The sequence below is a fragment of the Macaca nemestrina genome, chromosome 15 (genome assembly GCF_043159975.1).
Source record: "Macaca nemestrina isolate mMacNem1 chromosome 15, mMacNem.hap1, whole genome shotgun sequence".
NCBI lineage: Eukaryota > Metazoa > Chordata > Mammalia > Primates > Cercopithecidae > Macaca > Macaca nemestrina.
Window position 1 is genome coordinate 98,826,196 of NC_092139.1, and position 18,336 is coordinate 98,844,531.

An 18,336-nucleotide genomic window follows, 5' to 3' on the forward strand; every position below is an offset into this window, starting at 1 on the left:
CTGGGTCAGTCAACTTCAGCCGCCAGGCTCTGTGTTCCTAGAGGATCATTAAGTACTGCAAATCTGCCTTAGTCCCAGCACCACATGTATCGCCCTGGACATCTCAAAGTTAGGGCTGTTTTTCAAAACTAGGTGTGAACTTATTTCTTAAAATGATCAGCTGTGTTCCAGTTGGACCAAATGCTGATTGATCTGAATTTAGCAGATTTGTCCCTTACCCCCCAAGTTTATCTGACCTCTCTGTAGTCCCTGTGGCTTGTAGCTGGGTAGGCCCTGAGGTTTCTGTCCCTCTAGAATAGTGTATTTTGTTGGTATTGCTTTGTGCTATTGATAGAGCTGTACCCTCTTCTAGAGCTGGGTTTCCAAAACTCTTGTTAATTAGAGAATCGTCTAGGGTAGAAAGTGAGGGCTACATTAAAAACATACGGATTCTTAGGCCTGATCTAGGTCCAGATCCTGTTTAAATCTCTGAAGGGATCTGGGAACCAGATCTTTTGGGGGGAGGGTGAGAGGATGCTTTGTTTAAGAAAAACAGGCAAAAACAACAACAACAAAAGAAAAAACAGGTGAGTTTGATGGAACCTCTTGTTTAGAGTTCTTAAAATTAACCTATGTGCCTTTAGCTCCTGTACTAGACTCCAAGACCTCAACTTGGTCTTGTTCTTCTTTGTAACTCCCCCACAGTTGGTAGCACCAGACCTCAAATGTAGTTGGCATTGGAAAACTGTTGGTTGGTTGAATGAATAAATGGATGAATGATTAATTTACTCTGCACTCATTTCAAAGGGCACAAAAGTTACAACATTACACAATAAATTTGAGGGAAGACAAAGACCAGGTATTTAATTTTGTAAAGCAGTAATAGAGTAACATAGGAATGAAGAGAGTGCTGATGTTGTGTTAGGAAGTCTGAATTTGGCACTGCATGGTATCCTGGCCTTAGGCAGTCCTCTAATGTCCCTGGCCCAGTGTCCTCATCTGTAAAATGGCATGAGTATAAAATGCAGTGATAGATGTGAAATGCTTTGAAAACTAGAGAGTGGATTCTGGTCAGGAGAAAAGAATGGTCAGGGTAGGGACAGGGGCATAGAACTAGCCACAGCCAGGTTGCTTTGTGGTCAGGTCAAAGTCTGTAGCTTCTACAGGGACCATGAGAAATTTTAGAAAGACGGCCATATAGGTATGCTCAGGACCTGATTCTTTTTCTGCCTAGTTCCTGAGCCAATCAGGAACCTCTATGTTTTAGATCACTGTCCCAGTCCTGGCAGGCCCATATGGTTCTGTAGGTGCTCAGTAAACAATCCCCAGGAGAACAGCTGTGGGGCCCAAATATGTTACAAAGAAAAGTTGGTGACCAGCCAGCTAGGAGTTGACCAAAGTCAGTCATGTGTGCCCATCCTCACTCAGCAAATATTTGAGTGCCTGCTAGGATGAGGCTCTAGAGCCTGGGTGGGGACCACATGGTGTCTACTAAGAATTACAAGGAGAGTGATACGGCCTGCCTACAGTTGGGACATGCAGGCCTGTCTCAGTGCCTGGCCTGGCACGAGGCTGCCACTCCCTGCAAACTCTGAACTGACCTGTTACTGTCCCTTAACCATTCCTACTCCAATACCTACCTTGATCCTGGTTGTCCCCTTATGCCTGTGTAGGAGTATGGGCCATGCACAGCTTTGTTGGGTCCAGGAAGTGGGTTGGCAGTGGACCAGGTTACATGGTATGAAATGTGTGCCTCCCCAACAGCAACAGCCCTGTCCTGCCTTGGTGGGCCCTCCAGGTCACTGTGTTATTTCATAGGGCCACCTCAGTAGCCCTGTAGGAGGCATGATACTCTCGCTTTTCAGGTGAGAAAAGAGATTCAAATCATCAAGGGATCTACCATGGCCATATGGACAGTCAGTGATGGAACCAGGACTTGAACTCAGAACATTCAGGATTGGGGAAAACTGGAACATGGGCGGGGGGGGAGAAATTTTATGTATTATTATTCTTTTGACTGATTTCAAAAGTAATACATGTAAAGGCCAGGTACAGTGGCTCACACCTGTAATCCCAACACTTTGGGAGGCTGAGGTGGGTGGATCACCTGAGGTCAGGAGTTCAAGACCAGCCTGGCCAACATGGCAAAACCCTGTCTCTACTAAAAAATACAAAAATTAGCTGGGTGTGGTCGTGATCACCCATAAGCCCAGCTACTCAGGAAGCTGAGGCAGGGAGAATTGCTTGAACTTGGGAGGTAGAGGTTGCAGTGAGCCGAGATCACATCACTGCACTCCAGCTTGGGCGACAGAGTGAGACTCGTCTCAAAAAAAGAGAAGCAAAAAAAATAATACATGTAAAAATGTCAGTAATACATGTAAAAATAATAATACATGTAAAAAAAAATACATGTAAAAATGACCTCTACATCCTTACTGATATCGAGATAATCGCTATTAACAGTTGAGTATGTTCTTCTACATTGTACATTCATAGCTCTCTGCATCCTCAAACTCCTGGGCATAAGTGATCCTCCTGCCTTGGCCTCCCAAAGTACTAAGGTTATAGGCATGAGCCACCATGCCTGGCCTAAAGCCATTTTCTAATACCTATATTCATTATTGTAACATATGTAATATACTTCACATTTTATGATTTCCTTTTTTAAAATGTTCTTGTGAAAGTAATACTTGTGGCCGGGCGCGGTGGCTCAAGCCTGTAATCCCAGCACTTTGGGAGGCCGAGGCGGGCGGATCATGAGGTCAGGAGATCGAGACCATCCTGGCTAACACGGTGAAACCCCGTCTCTACTAAAAATACAAAAAATTAGCCGGGCGAGGTGGCGGGCGCTTGTAGTCCCAGCTACTCGGGAGGCTGAGGCAGGAGAATGGCGGGAACCCGGGAGACGGAGCTTGCAGTGAGTTGAGATCCGGCCACTGCACTCCAGCCTGGGCCACAGAGCAAGACTCCATCTCAAAAAAAAAAAAAAAAAAGAAAGTAATACTTGTTTGTTATAAAACATTGAAACAGGATAAGAATATAATAATTCAATGTCTCCTAGCCCTTATAGTCCCAGAAATAACTGTTGATGGTTTAATGTGTATTTTCTAGGCATTTTCTGTGTGTGTGTGTGTGTGTGTGTGTGTGTGTGTGTGTGTGTGTGTGTGTGTCTGCCTGTCTGTGTATGGATCCACATACATACATACTCATATACATACTTAGTTTTTACCCAAATAAGTTTATATACATACTCTTCTACAGCTTAATCTTTTTAAAAAATACCTTTTATTGGAGCTAGCTGCAGTGGCTCATGCTTGTTTTCTCAGCACTTTGGGAGGCTGAGGCAGGAGAATTACTTGAGCCCAGGAGTTTGACTACCCTGGGCAACACAGACCTCGTCTCTACAAAATAATTTAAAAATTAGCTGATCATGGTGGTGTGCACCTGTAGTCCTTGCTACTTAGGAGGCTGAGGCAGGGGATTGCTTGAGCCCAGGAGGTTGAGGCTGCAGTAAGATGTGATTGCACCACTGCACTCCAGCCTGGGCAACAGAGCGAGACCATCTCAAAAAAAGAAAAAAATACCTTTTATTGTAATTTTCAAACACACACACAGACTATTACAGTGAACCTCCATTCATCACCCAGCTTCAACAGCCAACTTCCTTGTTCTTGTTTCATCTTTTCTCTCCATTTTTATTTTTCCCCCCTGGAGTATTTTAAAGCAAATCCCAAATACTTTATTCCTTCAAAAATATGTGTCTCTATCAGGTCAGGTTTTGTTTAAAAAAAAAAAAGATATCATTATCATACCCAACAAAATTAACAGTAATTCCCTTTTTTATGTATATATATATTTTTTGAGACAGGGTTTCTCTTACTCTGTCACCCAGGCTGGAGTGCAGCAGCACAGTCGGCTCACTGCAGCCTCCACCCCCCAGGCCCAAGTGATCCTCCCACCTCAGCCTCTTGACTATCTGGGACTACAGTTGTGTGCCACCACACCCAGCTATTTTTTGTTTGTTTGTTTGTTTTTTGTTTTTGAGACAGTCACTATGTCACTTGGGCTGGAGTGCAGTGGTACAATCTTGGCTCACTACAACTTCCGCCTCGCAAGCTTAAGCAATTCTGCCTCAGCCTCTGGAGTAGCTGGGACCATAGACGTGCATCACCACACCCAGTTAACTTTTTTTTTTTTTGTAGAGATAGGGTTTCACCGTGTTGCCCAGGCTGGTCTCAAACTGCTGAGCTCAAGCGATCCACCCACCTTGGCCTCCCAAGGTACTGGAATTATAGACATGAGCCACCATGCCCAGCCAACAATAATTCCTTCATATCGAGTAATACCTAGGCTAAACAGTTTTTGTCAGTCATGTCACCAGAGTCTTTGTACAGTTGGTTTGCTTGAATCTTGTTCCAGTAAGACCCACATACTACAAGTGGTTAGAATATCTCATATCTCAATCTATAACCCCAATCCCGTCCATGCTATTTATTTTTTGTGGAACTTTATTATTTGTCCTGTAGAAAGTCCCACATTCTGAGTCATTTAATACTTGCACCTATCCTCCATATTTTCTGAAAATGGGTAATTCATTTTATTTATTATTATTATTATTGAGATGGAGTCTCTGTCACCCAGGTTGGAGTGCAATGGCACAGTCTCAGTTCACTGCAACCTCTGCCTCCCAGGTTCAAGTGGTTCTCATGCCTCAACTTCTCAAGTAACTGGGATTACAGGTGTGCGCCACCGTGCCCAGCTAATTTTTGTATTTTTAGTAGAGACAGGGTTTCACCATGTTGGCCAGGCTTGTCTTGAACTCCTGACCTCAGGTGATCCACCTGCCTCGGCCTCCCAAAGTGCTGGCATTACAGGCGTGAGCCACCATGCCCGGCTGGTAATTCATTTTAGATGCTTGATTAGTGTCTGAGTTTTAAAGCAAACATGCTGCATTGGTGGTGCTGTGTACTTCTGTTGCATCACATCAGGAGGCTGATGTGATTGATCTGACTTTATGGTTGTCTTTCCAAAATCTATATGCATAATTTTTAATGTTTTAAGATTTTTTTTTTTTTTTTAAAGAAACACACATAGGTTGGGTACTTAGGATTGTTGAGCTGGAATAATGAGGAAAGACAATAATGCGGCCCTCAAAACTGGGTTTTATCCTAAGATGAAGAGAGCACATGTAATATGGAGAGGAGGAAGGTCAGGGAGAAGGTCTTGGAGCTGAGGCCAGTGCATGGCAGTGGTGCTGCCAGCAGCCAGCTACCCTTCTGGGACATTATGTAAAATGATGTAACTGAGTGAAAAAGTGGTGGTGAGCCGGCCTCCTCTCCCTGCTCAAGTCACTGAGCTGGTATTGTGGTAAGGGATGCTCATGAGGCCAGAGCTCTGAGTGTGAAGGAAGGAAGCTTTCTGGGTCTGAGAAGGCTGTAACTTTTTGGTCCTTGTCTTGTCATACTCTGGAAGCTGACCTCAGGGCGACCTTCTGGTGTTCCAGTGGTAAGTCCTAAACTTGTGAAGGGGCCGCTTGTTTTGGAGATAATAGTAGGTTAAGATGACCTGGAGAGGCACAGTCTGAGAGCTGGAGGGGGCCACCTAGGATACCAGGGAGTCCAGTGCCTCATTTTACAGATGAGAAAATTATGATCAGTAGAGGGGAAGGGAGGTTCCCAAAACCACCTAGCAAGCTAGAGGCTGAGCCCAGTATCCAGGCCTCCACTTCTCTGACTGTGGTAGCCAGCCAACATTTCCTACTTGGAATTTCTGAGATGATGAGGGTGGCCAGATAAGGCTCCTGACAGATTCTTAATGTGCATCAAGAATTTCTGGGTATTGCTTGGTGTTGGTTTTATCCTCTTTCTTGTTCAATTCCTGGCTGGGTTCTTTGACTTGGAGGTGGTAGTCAACAGTGGTCTGTTTATACCAGCATTTAGTGGCCAGTTTAGTATGTAGTGGTACGGTGCAAACAGGGTGTCCATGAGTCTCAGTCTCAGCCCCATGTTAGTCAGCTAGCTGAGGTAACTGCAGTTTCCTAAAGAAATTGGACCAGATCAAGATTGTCCAAAACATAGTATGAGTGTGCCAGATGATGTCAGGTGTATGAGGGTAAACTTTTCATTTGTTACTTTTATATTAACCTTTTTACTTATGGTTAAATATTACTGGTTTTCCATTTATAGCGGTGATATAAACCTCTTCTTTAAATGTACTGAGGCTAAAAAGTTGATGTATTTAGATAAAATAAAGGGAATAGTATTCCAATGTGGCAGGAGGAGGATTGAAAAAGATTGCAATATGGAAGACCTTGGACCAGATGATCTTTCTGGTCCTTTTTAGCTTCCTAACTTTTCATAGTTAACAGGAGTTTCTTAATATTCTGGCATGTGGGCTGGGCGTGGTGGCTCACACCTGTAATCCCAGCACTTTGGGAAGCTGAGGCAGGTGGATCACCTGAGGTCAGGAGTTCAAGACCAGCCTGGCCAACATGGTGAAACCCCATCTCTACTAAAAATACAAAAATTAGCCAGGTGTAGTGGCAGGCGCCTGTAATCCCAGCTGCTCGGGAGGCTGAGGCAGGAGAATCACTTGAACCCGGGAGGCAGAGGTTGCAGTGAGCCAAGATTGTGCCACTGCAGTCCAGCCTGGGCAACAGAGTGAAACTCCGTCTCTCAAAAAAAAAAATTCTGGCATATGCCAATCACAACCTTCCTGGCTTAACAGATTCACCTGCCAATATAGGGGCTGGACAGCCTGAATATTCCATTTAATTTAGCATATATTTGTCACCTGGGTTGATTATCGTGGGAGAATCTAAAGATGAGTGAGACAAGGTCCTGGTTCCTGTGGAGAACTATCTTGAGGCTGCTCTGTATTTGTGGAGTTTGTGTATCTGTGATACATTCTGGACCATGTTCATGAGAAGTTTCTGGGTCACTGTCCTCTGGGTCGTGCCCTACAACTCTTATCTTCTGCAGCGCTTTGGGAAGTCTGCTCAGGGATTCAGTCATAATCAGCTCTGGAGCTGAGAGAAGACAGGAATGTTGGCATGGAATCTGGGGAGAGAGGGCTGCAGAAATGGGCAGTCAAGAGTTCTCTGCCTTTTAGGATTTCCCTGGGGAGAGTCTTCACTCAGAGCTTCGCTGACAGCCAAGGATGGCAAGCAAGGGGCCCTCGGCCTCTGCATCTCCTGAGAACTCCACTGCAGGGGGCCCCAGTGGGAGCAGCAATGGCGCTGGCGAGAGTGGAGGTCAGGACAGCACTTTCGAGTGCAACATCTGCTTGGACACAGCCAAGGATGCCGTCATCAGCCTGTGTGGCCACCTCTTCTGGTCAGTATCCCTGCTCCTCTGCCAGAGAGCACATTGCCATGTTTGGAAAGCCTGTGACCCTGGACGGTTTGAAGCAGAATGCTTCCTGCTCACGTTGGGAATACACTCAGGCTCAACAGACAGGAAACCTGAGTTCCCATCCCAGCTCTGCTACCAATGAGCTGGGTGACCTTGGGCAAATCCTGTCTCCGCTCTGAGCTCCTTCTCCCCATCTGTAAAGTAATAATACTTACCATTTAGTGAGCACTTACTACTTGCTACTTGCTGTGCTGAGCCTAGAGGTAGTATAGCATAATGGTTATAAACAAGGACTGTGGAACTGGGCTTCCTCTTTCTGAAGCTTGACTCTGCCACCTCCTGTTTGACCTTGGGCAAGGTGCTTACACACATTCCGCCTCATTTTACAGGGTTCTTTGCAAGTATTAAATGCAAGTATTAATGTAAAAGGCTTAGAAGAGCACATAACTTGCGGTAAATAGTATGTGTTAGCTATGACTGTAATTGTTACTATATTTTATGTTTATGTATAGATATATACACACATCAAAATGAAGTGTCAAGGTCGGTGTCTGTTCCAGCCTTGATGGTTACAGGAGCCTTTTCTGGCTCTGAGAACCTAGGTGAAGGTTGAATTTTGTTTTCTTGGTTTTTTTTTTTTTCTTCTTCTTTTTGTCTTGAGATTTTGAGCTGAACCTTGAAAGGTCGATCGAAAAATGCTAGGTAAGGTGAAGGGTGTGTGTGTCCCCCCAAGGCAGGGAGTTTCTAGGGACAGGCGCATGCACTCTTGGACTCATCTGAGACCCTTGAGGCTACTGTATACCTCTCACAGCACTCTGGATGAGGGTCTGGGAGTGTTAGGAAAAATAATGGTTACGGGAGTATTGGGCCAGATTATCAAACCCAGATTCGACTAAAGGGACGTAGAGGTAATGAATATTTTTGAGCAGAGAAATGTGAAGAAAAGGCAATTTAAACAATATTTAAGGAATTTTAAGTTGGCAACAGCATAAAACATCAATTTATTGGTGAACAAATAGAATGGAGCAGAGATTTTTGTTCTTGAGGCTCTTGCCCTAATTACTGTTTTGTGTAAAAGCTGTTGTGATCCGCATTCTCCTAGAAATTCAGGATACTTCAGGGTATCATAAAACCAGGACTTGAAATGATTGACAAAAGTAAGAATTAAAAGACAGGATACCCCTGATTTGATTATATGAATGTATCAAATTATCACATATAACACAAAAAAATGTGTACAGCTATTATGGCTGGGCTCCGTGGCTCACACCTGTAATCCTAACACTTTGAGAGGCCAACATAGGAGGATCACTTGAGCCCAGGAGTGCAAGATGAGTCTGAGCAACATAGTAAGGCCCCATGTCTACAAAAAAATTTAAAAACTGGCCAGGCATGGTGGCGGTGCCTGTAGTCCTAGCTACTCGGGAGACTAAGGTAGGAGGAAGGCTTGAGCCCAGGAATTTGACGCTACAGTGAGCTATGGTTGTGTCACTGCACCCCAGTCTAGGTGATAGAGAGAGACCCTGTCTCTTAGAAATATATATATATTCTGGGCTGGGCACGGTGGCTCACGCCTGTAATCCCAGCACTTTGGGAGGCCAAGGCGGGCAGATCACGAGGTCAGGAGATCAAGACCATCCTGGCTAACACGGTGAAACCCCGTCTCTACTAAAAATACAAAAAGGCCGGGCGCGGTGGCTCAAGCCTGTAATCCCAGCACTTTGGGAGGCCGAGACGGGTGGATCATGAGGTCAGGAGATCGAGACCATCCTGGCTAACAAAGTGAAACCCCGTCTCTACTAAAAAATACAAAAAAAAAGCCGGGCGCGGTGGCTCACGCCTGTAATCCCAGCACTTTGGGAGGCCGAGGCGGGCGGATCACAAGGTCAGGAGATCGAGACCACGGTGAAACCCCGTCTCTACTAAAAATACAAAAAATTAGCCGGGCGCGGTTGTGGGCGCCTGTAGTCCCAGCTACTCGGGAGGCTGAGGCAGGAGAATGGCGTGAACCCGGGAGGCGGAGCTTGCAGTGAGCCGAGATCGCGCCACTGCACTCCAGCCTGGGCTGGGCGACAGAGCGAGACTCCGTCTCAAAAAAAAAAAAAAAATACAAAAAAAACTAGCCGGGTGAGGTGGCGGGCGCCTGTAGTCCCAGCTACTCGGGAGGCTGAGGCAGGAGAATGGCGTGGACCCAGGAGGCGGAGCTTGCAGTGAGCTGAGATCCGGCCACTGCACTCCAGCCTGGGAGACAGAGCGAGACTCCGTCTCAAAAAAAAAAACAAAAAAAAAAACAAAAAAAAAAAAAACAAAAAAAAATTAGCCGGGCGTGGCAATGTGTGCCTGTAGTCCCAGCTGCTGGGGAGGCTGAGGCAGGAGGATGGCGTGAACTCGGGAAGTGGAGCATGCAGTGAGCCGAGATTGCGCCACTGCACTCCAGCGTGGGTGACAGAGCAAGACTCCATCTCAAAAAAAAAAAAAAAATATATATATATATATATATATATATATATATTCTGGCTCATGCTTATAATCCCAGCACTTTGGGAGGCTGAGGTGGGCGGATCACTTGAGGTCAAGAGTTTGAGACCAGCCTGGCCAACATGGTGAAACCTCATCTCTACTAAAAATACAAAAATTAGCTGGATGTGGTGGCATATACCTATAATCCCAGCTACTCAGGAGGCTGAGGCAGGAGAATATCTTGAACCTAGGAAATGGAGGTTGCAGGGAGCTGAAATCACCCCACTGCACTCCAGACTGGGAGACAGGGTAAGACTCCGTCTAAAAAAAAATGTGTGTGTGTGTATTTATTAAATTTTATAAGTATAAATGTTAAGATTATAAATTTAAATTGTATAATGTGTTATATATATTAACTATATATAACTATATTTATATTTAAATGTACAGCTATTGTATATCTTTGTGTGTGTGTGCGTGGAGACAGCCTTGCTCTGTTGCCCAGGCTGGAGTGCAGTGGTGCAGTCTCGGCTCACTTGCAACCTCTGCCTCCCGGGCTCAAGTGGTTCTCCTGCTTCAGCCTCCTGAGAAGCTGGGACTACAGGAGTGCACCACCACTCCCGGCTAATTTTCTTTTTGTATTTTTAGTAGAGATGGAGCTTCGCCATGCTGACCAGGCTGGTCTCAAACTCCTCACCTCAAGTGATCCATCCACGTGGACCTCCCAAAGTGCTAGGATTACAGGTGTGAGCCACCATGCCTGGCCCTGTGTCAATTTTTGTTTTTTGAGACAGAGTCTTGCTCTGTCGACAGGCTGGAGTGCAGTGGCACAATCTCAGCTCACTGCCATCTCCGCCTCCCAAATTCAAGCAATTCTCCTGCCTCAACCTCCCAAGTAGCTGGGATTACAGGTGCACACCACCACACCCAGCTAATTTTTGCATTTTTAGTAGAGACAGGGTTTCACCATGTTGGCCAGGATGGTCTCGATCTCCTGACCTCGTGATCTGCCCACCTCAGCCTCCCAAAGTGCTGGGATTACAGGTGTGAGCCACCACGCCCACTATCATTTTTTTTTTTAAGGCAGAATACCATTGGAAAGAACACAGACTCTAAAATGAACAGATGCTTCCAGTCTGGATGGTGTGTCCCTGAGCAAATCTGCTAGCTTCCCTGTACTTTGGTTTCGTCATCTGTAAGATGGGGATAATGGCACTGTCTCATTGGTTAATGTGACCATCCAGTGACATTAAGAAATGAAAAGCTATTCAGCCACAGCGTGGCACACAGTACAGTCATGCAGCACATAACGACATTTTGGTCAACGATGGACTATATATACAACAGTGGTCCCACAAGATTTATGATGGACCTGAAAAATTCCTATAATCTAGTGATTTCATGTTATAGACTAGTGCATTGCCTTTTCTATGTTAGGTATGTTGGACTTTTTGTTTGTTTGTTGTTTTTTTAAGATGGAGTCTCACTCTGTTGCCCAAGGCTAGAGTGCAGTGGCATGATCTTGGCTCACTGCAACCTCTGCCTCCCAGGTTCAAACGATTCTTCTGCTTCAGCCCCCCGAGAAGCTGGGATTATACGTATGTGCCACCACACCTGACTAATTTTTGTGTTTGTAGTAGAGACAGGGTTTTACCATGTTGGCCAGGCTGGTCTCGAACTCCTGACCTCAGGTGATCCACCCGCCTCAGCCTCCCAAAGTGCTGGGGTTACAGGCGTGAGCCACCGTGCCCAGCCTGGTTTTGGGGTTTTTTTGAGATGGAGTCTCACTGCATCACTAATGCTGGAGTGCAGTGGCACTCCAGATTAAGTAGCATGATCTCAGCTCACTGCAACCTCCACCTCTCAGGTTCAAGTTGATTCTCATGCTTCAGCCTCCCATGTACCTGGGATTACAGGCATGTGCCACCACACATGGCTAGTTTTTGTATTTTTAATAGAGATGGGGTTTCACCATGTTGGCCAGGCTGGTCTCGAACTCCTGACTTCAAATAGTCTGCCCACCTTAGCTCTCAAAGTGCTGGGATTACAGGCGTGAGCCACCACACCTTGGCTCTATGTTAGGTATGTTTAAATACACAAATATTTACCACTCTGTTACAGTTGCCTATGACATTCACATGCTATTCAGGTTTGTAGCTTATTAGCAATAGGCTATACTATGTAGCCTAGGTGTGTAGTATGCTATTTCATCTAGGTTTGTGTAAGTACACTCTCTGATGCTGCTCACACAATGGTGAAATTGCCTAATGACACATATCTCAGAACTATCCCTGTCTTTCAGTGATACATGACTATCTTTGCTTAATAAATGGGAGGAATGGTTCTTATTATAAAGCCTGAACTCTCCCCTGAGGGTCATTCATTCACCTCCACTTCTCCCCTAAAGCCTTTAAGGGAACTTGCCACTGGAAATCTGCCATGATTTGGAGTGTTCTCCACTCAGTTTAGAATGACATTGCAATATTAATGTTGGAGTTAAATGTTATGTCCAGGAAGATTGTGTATTTGGTTTGCAAAGCTAAACTGTGGTTCAGGAATTGCAAAAGGAACTCTCCGTTGAGTTCAAAGTGTACTCAGCTAAAGATACTTGGTATCTGAGGTACAGAAGCTATGCCTGCATTTTCCACTGTCCTGGCACGTAGTAGGTACACAGTAGATATGTGTTGACTAAATAAATGAGAGAAAGAAATTAAAAATGTGGGCCGGATGCAGTGTCTTACGCCTTTAATCCTAGCACTTTGGGAGGCCGAGGCGGGTGGATCACCTGAGGTCAGGAGTTCGAGACCAGCCTGGCTAACATGGTGAAACCCTGTTTCTACTAAAAATACAAAAAATTAGTTGGGCGTGGTGGCGCATGCCTGTAATCCCAGCTACTCAGGCGGCTGAGACAGGAGAATCCCTTGAACCTGGGAGGCAGAGGTTGCAGTGAGCTGAGTGAACTGCACTCCAGCTTGAGCAACAAGAGCGAAACTCCATCTCAAAAAAAAAAAAGTGGAGTTGATTACTTTTCTTTCAATTCTGTAAATGTCATTTTTTTTTGTATGCGGTGTTAGATTATAGAAAGGGCGATGAACTAGAAGTCAGGAGACTTTTTTGTTTTTTTTAATCCTGATGCAGTTCATTTTATGTTTCTGAGCTTTGGTTTCCTCATTTGAAAATGGAGAGATGGCCGGGCGCGGTGGCTCACGCCTGTAATCCCAGCACTTTGGGAGGCCGAGGCAGGCGGATCACAAGGTCAGGAGATCGAGACCACGGTGAAACCCCGTCTCTACTAAAAATACAAAAAAATTAGCCGGGCGCGGTTGTGGGCGCCTGTAGTCCCAGCTACTCGGGAGGCTGAGGCAGGAGAATGGCGTGAACCCGGGAGGCGGAGCTTGCAGTGAGCCGAGATCGCGCCACTGCACTCCAGCCTGGGCCACAGAGCGAGACTCCGTCTCAAAAAAAAAAAAAAAAAAAAGAAAATGGAGAGATTGGACAGCAGCTCTCTAAGCTGAAGGTAGCCCTTTCTGTCAATTGCATCCCCATCCTTCCTGTTACTTAAAGATGCTTTTAGAGTAGACCTGACCTTTTAAGCTGCTTCCTGCTAGGAGAGTTCTCAAAGATGAGGATAGCCTGAAGATTTTGTTAAACTGGATCTGGACTACCTGAGAATCCACATATCCCTTGTGAACCCGAGGAGACTATGAACCCACTGAAATTGAGTGTAAAATAGTATGTGGTACATGTGTATGTGAATGCTCCCGTCAATTTTTTTGCACAGGGCGTCCCTAGCTTTTATTGGATTCCTTCAGATGTTATAACCTCTCACAGGTTGATTTGTAGAGAAGCTGGGTCTATGTGGTCTGAGCCCTGGGGATTTCACATATGCTGAGATCTCAGGGGCAGAGACTGGGGTCTTATCTCCATTGTGTTATTTTTTTTTCTGTGATTTTTAGCCCAGTTTTTTCTAATTTCCAATACCAGTAATCCCTACAGAACCTCGGTGGGCATGCAGTGTTCCATAGTTTACTCCTGTTTTCTCATTCTGCTACTACCACTCCACCCATCAAGTGTTTCTGCTAATGAAAGCATTTTTCTTCCTTTCCCCTTTTCTCCTTCTCCTTGATGACTGGTTGCCCTGGGGACTCCGGCAGTTGGCCGTGTTTACATCAGGTAAGGCATTTCATTTTACTTTGTCTTTCATCAGCTATGGTTGCACAAGACAGCCCTAGTCTCAGGAGACTACTGTCAGAAGCTGCAATCTGCCCTGCTTGTGGGCTCATTTGCTTACTTACCCCCAAAGCCTTCTTTACATACCTGCCCACTGACAGGCACTTGATGAAATCGGGATGGTCCTAATTCTGCCACAGATGGCCTTTGTGGGTCTCAGTTACTCGTTTATAAATTGGATTGGATTGATAGTATGTTAGTTAGGTCCTTTTTATTTTTGAGATTCTGCTTCTATTAAAACAGTACCTCCTATCATATCAACAGTCCCCCAGCCCTTAAAATTTATGAAAATATTAGGAAGGGGAAAACTTTTTTGGTGTCAACAAAGAGCTTTTGTGAGGAGAGAAAAGTCTATTTTCCCAGCTTTAGCACCTGCTAAAGCCTGGCATTCACAAGTGGCTGTGAATAATCACAGCCAGCTAAATGTCTCCCTGGTTGTCAGCAGTAGAGTACCACACTTGTAGGTGGCCTAGGAATGTAGGGGAGGACAGAAGTTCCAGACTGCTAAAGCTTCAGAATCTGGATGGGAGAAAGAAGGTGGGAACAGGGCTGCACATTCTGTCCCCAGCAGGACCTGGTAGAACATATTGACTGTGAGTTTATGAAGAACACATAACACATTAGTTTTGGAGCTATGAACAGCAAGAGTATGAAATAAAATCATTCAATGCTGCTATCTCTTCAGCCCTGAAGTAATTCATGTTTATAGAATGTCTATAAAAACACATTTTGGCGAGGTGTGGTGGCTCACGCCTGTAATTCCAGCACTTAGGGAGGCCAAGGCAGGTGGATCACTTGAGGCAAGGAGTTTGAGAATAGTCTGGCAAACATGGCAAAATCCCGTCTCTACAAAAAATACAAAAATTAGCCGGGCATGGTGGTGCACGCCTATAGTCCCAGCTACTAGGGAGGCTGAGGCATGAGAATTGCTTGAATCTGGGAGGCGGAGGTTGCAATGAGCTGAGATTGCGCCACTGCACTCCAGCCTGGGTGACAGAGTGAGACTGTTTCGGGAAAAAAAAAACATTTTTATCACTTGTTTTTTTAAGAAAATTAATTTTTTTTTGTTTTTTGTTTTTGAGACGGAGTCTTGCTCTGTTGCCCAGGCTGGAGTGCAATGGTGAGATCTTGGCGGGAACCTCTGCCTCCTGGGTTCAAGCGATTCTTGTGCCTCAGCCTCCTGGGTAGCTGGGATTACAGGTGCATGCCACCACACCCAGCTAGTTTTTTTTGTCTTTTTGACAGGAAAATACAGTTGCTCCTACTGGGAAGGTGGGGATTTAAAGTTTGCTGTACTTATACCAGCAGCCTAAATTGACGCTGGGTATGTCAGACTTGACAGCCGCAGGCTTGACAGCCCAAGGCTTGCAGTTTCCCTCCCCCGTGTTGCTAGGAGGCCCTAGAGAGAAACAAAGTATGAAGAAGCTTTGTGATTTTTTTTTTTTTTTTTTTTTTGAGACAGAGTCTTGTCACCCAGGCTGGAATGCAGTGGTGCAATCTCGGCTCACTGCAACCTTCACCTCCCAGGTTCAAGTGATTCTCCTGCCTCAGCCTCCCGAGTAGCTGGAACTACAGGCATGCACCACCACGCCTGACTAATTTTTGTATTTTTAGTAGAGATGGGGCTTCACTATGTTGGCCAGGCTGCTCTTGAACTCCTGACCTCAGGTGGTCCACCCACCTCCGCCTCCCAAAGTGCTGGGATTACAGGCATGAGCCACCGCACCCAGCCAGTTATGATGATATTTAAAGGCAATTTTGATTTTATCACTGGTAAGTATTTGTTGAATGCTAGGAGAAGGAACGGGAGTCGGATTCCTTGAGGTGTTCCCTGCTCATGCTGGTGTTTCCCAGTTTGAGGCCTCTGGCCTATGTTGTTATGGCGGCTCTGGCTGATCACTCTGGTGGGTCTTGAGCCATTCATGCATTTTTCTCTCCTATTTGCAGTGGTTGGAGACCCGACCTAACAGACAGGTGTGTCCCGTTTGCAAAGCTGGCATCAGCCGAGACAAAGTCATCCCCCTCTATGGAAGGGGCAGCACTGGGCAACAGGACCCCAGGTGAGGACTTAGGATGCCTCTCCCACCCACTTTTCCCCTTGGACGTGAATTCATTCCCATTCAGCATCCCCTAACCCCACCCTTTACCTAGTACTAGATGATCCCTTGGTTTTGAAGCAGTCTCATCCAGATGAGAGTCAGCTAGGAGGGGAGGGAAGAGAGGGGATCCAAGTTGCCGCTTGCTGGGACCCAGCAGTGGACAGACATCACAATCACAAGTGTACAGAGCACTGTGAAAGAGCACTTCTGCAGCCTGGGAAGCAGGCTATGTAGCAGGAGAGGCTCCAGGGAGTAGGGTTGCTGCATCAGAGACGTATGAAGCATCGGGGGAGAGGAAACAGGATCTGGGTGACTTTGTGGAGTTTGGGATTTCTAGAAATGGAGATGTGCATGGGTCCAGCGTTCCACAAACACAAGTACGAGAACCTTTCATGGTCTGGCATCCCCAAGTTTTCCCGAAGAATCTCTTACCTTCTCCTGCCTACCCTAGCATATGCTGTGTACCCAACATATTAGACTTCTCTTAAAGGGACTTGCTCTTTCACATTTATCAGCCTGTGTATTTGCTCTCTCTTCTGCCTTCTTCCCTCCCCAGTCCTGCTCGAGCTACCCCTCTACCCCCACCTTCTCCTCTAACTTCTACTCATCTCTTATGAGCAGCCCTAAAGTCCCCTCTTCCTTGAAGCGGTCTGTCTTCTCCACATTAGTTGCTCTCACCCAGTTCCCACCGCACTGTCATGTGATTGGCTCTATCCCCGTTGAAACCATGAACACCTCTTGCGTCTGTCATCAGTCTCAGTATTATAGCATCCTGCATAATGCTTATTGTGTAACTCAGCCCTCAATTGAGTATTCATGGGTTGAGTGATCAGAGGGGGTGAGGCTCAAAAATAATAGCATCGGGTATTTGCCCAAGAATAGTGTGAGATAGAACTGAAGTTAGTAGGGGAAGGTCAGAGAAACCATGAACCTCAGTCCTTAACTGCTGACAACCCACCCTCTGTTCCAGTATGGATTTGGAATTTCTGGTATCTGACAGGCCCAGGGAAGGCATCTGGCCATGATTCCTAACCAGTCCGAGTCAGGATCTCTGTAAGAGAAGGCTGTAGTGCAATCTGGTGAATATCTCGTAACAAGCTGATTTTCTCCCTGGTCCTCTATACAGGTGGGAAGAACAGTTGCAGGTAAAATGAAGAGTTAGTATTTGGAGAATTAATTTGACATAAGTTCATGTCCTGGGCAAGAAAGAGGCTATGGCCCTGACCCTGTTGGTGAAGAGCTCCAGGTCCTCACGGGGAGCAACTCAAAGCAATTTGTAATAGACTTATTTTACACCATTTCTGTTTCAGAGAGAAGACCCCTCCTCGTCCTCAAGGACAGAGGCCAGAGCCGGAGAATAGAGGGGTGAGGAACATTCTAGGAGAAGCTTCTACAAATGAGCTGATGGCTTTAGAAGTTTCCTTCTTAGCCTTACAATATTTCTCCTTGATTATAAAAGTACAGGAAAACTTGTAAAATACAGAAAGGAAAAGAGGGGGAAAAATCACTTATAACCACACCAATCCAGAGGTAACCACTGGAAACATTTTGGTTCTATTTTCTTTTCCATTTTTCTATAATTATATATACACACAAATTTTATAAATCTATGCGTGTATTTTATAGATGTGTGTATACGTTTTACAATTTTTTTGTTTTTTACAATACGTGGCTCCTGTTTTGTAACCCTCTCTTAAAATTTCATTTGTTCTGCAGATATTTAGTGCCTTCTTTGTGTGAGTGGGAGTCTTAGTATTATCTTGAGATTTTACATTACCAGCAATATTTTACTAACTAGCTGTTTAGCATTTAGTTGTGTGGATTTAACATAATTCAATCCTTTGTTAGACATTTAGCAGCTTTCTTTTTCCAATTTAAAAAATATCCTGATGAACTTACAGATAAATTTGTGAGCGTATTCACTGTTATTTTATTAGAATAAGACAGGGTCTCACTCTGTAGCCCAGGCTGGAGTGCAGTGGCGTGATCACGGTTCACTGTAGCCTCGACATCCTGGGCTCAAACAGTCTACCTCAACCTCCCATGTAGCTGGGACCACAGGTGCACGGCACCATGCCCAGCTAGTTTTTTGTTTGTTTGTTTGTTTGTTTGTTTGTTTGTTTGGTAGAAACAAGGTCTCACTATGTTGCCCAGGCTGGTCTCTAACTCCTGGGCTCAAGCAATCCTCCCACCTCAGCCTCCCAAAGTGTTAGGAT

The 18,336-nt window shown here is 45.4% G+C and overlaps 1 protein-coding gene across 4 annotated transcripts in view; it reads left to right on the forward strand.

Moving 5' to 3' along the window:
* Positions 1–18,336, forward strand: part of LOC105487209 (ring finger protein 185) — a 47,443-nt gene that overhangs the window by 20,021 nt on the left and 9,086 nt on the right. For 2 of the 4 annotated variants that reach the window (XM_011750575.2, XM_011750576.3), the window contains exons 2-5: positions 7,090–7,313; positions 13,946–13,964; positions 15,969–16,081; positions 17,431–17,485. In XM_011750575.2, coding sequence (XP_011748877.1) covers positions 7,138–7,313; positions 13,946–13,964; positions 15,969–16,081; positions 17,431–17,485 — 363 coding nt within the window. In that variant the 5' untranslated portion in view covers positions 7,090–7,137. Of the gene's footprint in view, positions 1–24; positions 567–7,089; positions 7,314–13,945; positions 13,965–15,968; positions 16,082–17,430; positions 17,651–18,336 lie in introns of those variants that run through there. The other 2 variants (XM_011750577.3, XR_011614065.1) reach the window with 2 other exon arrangements.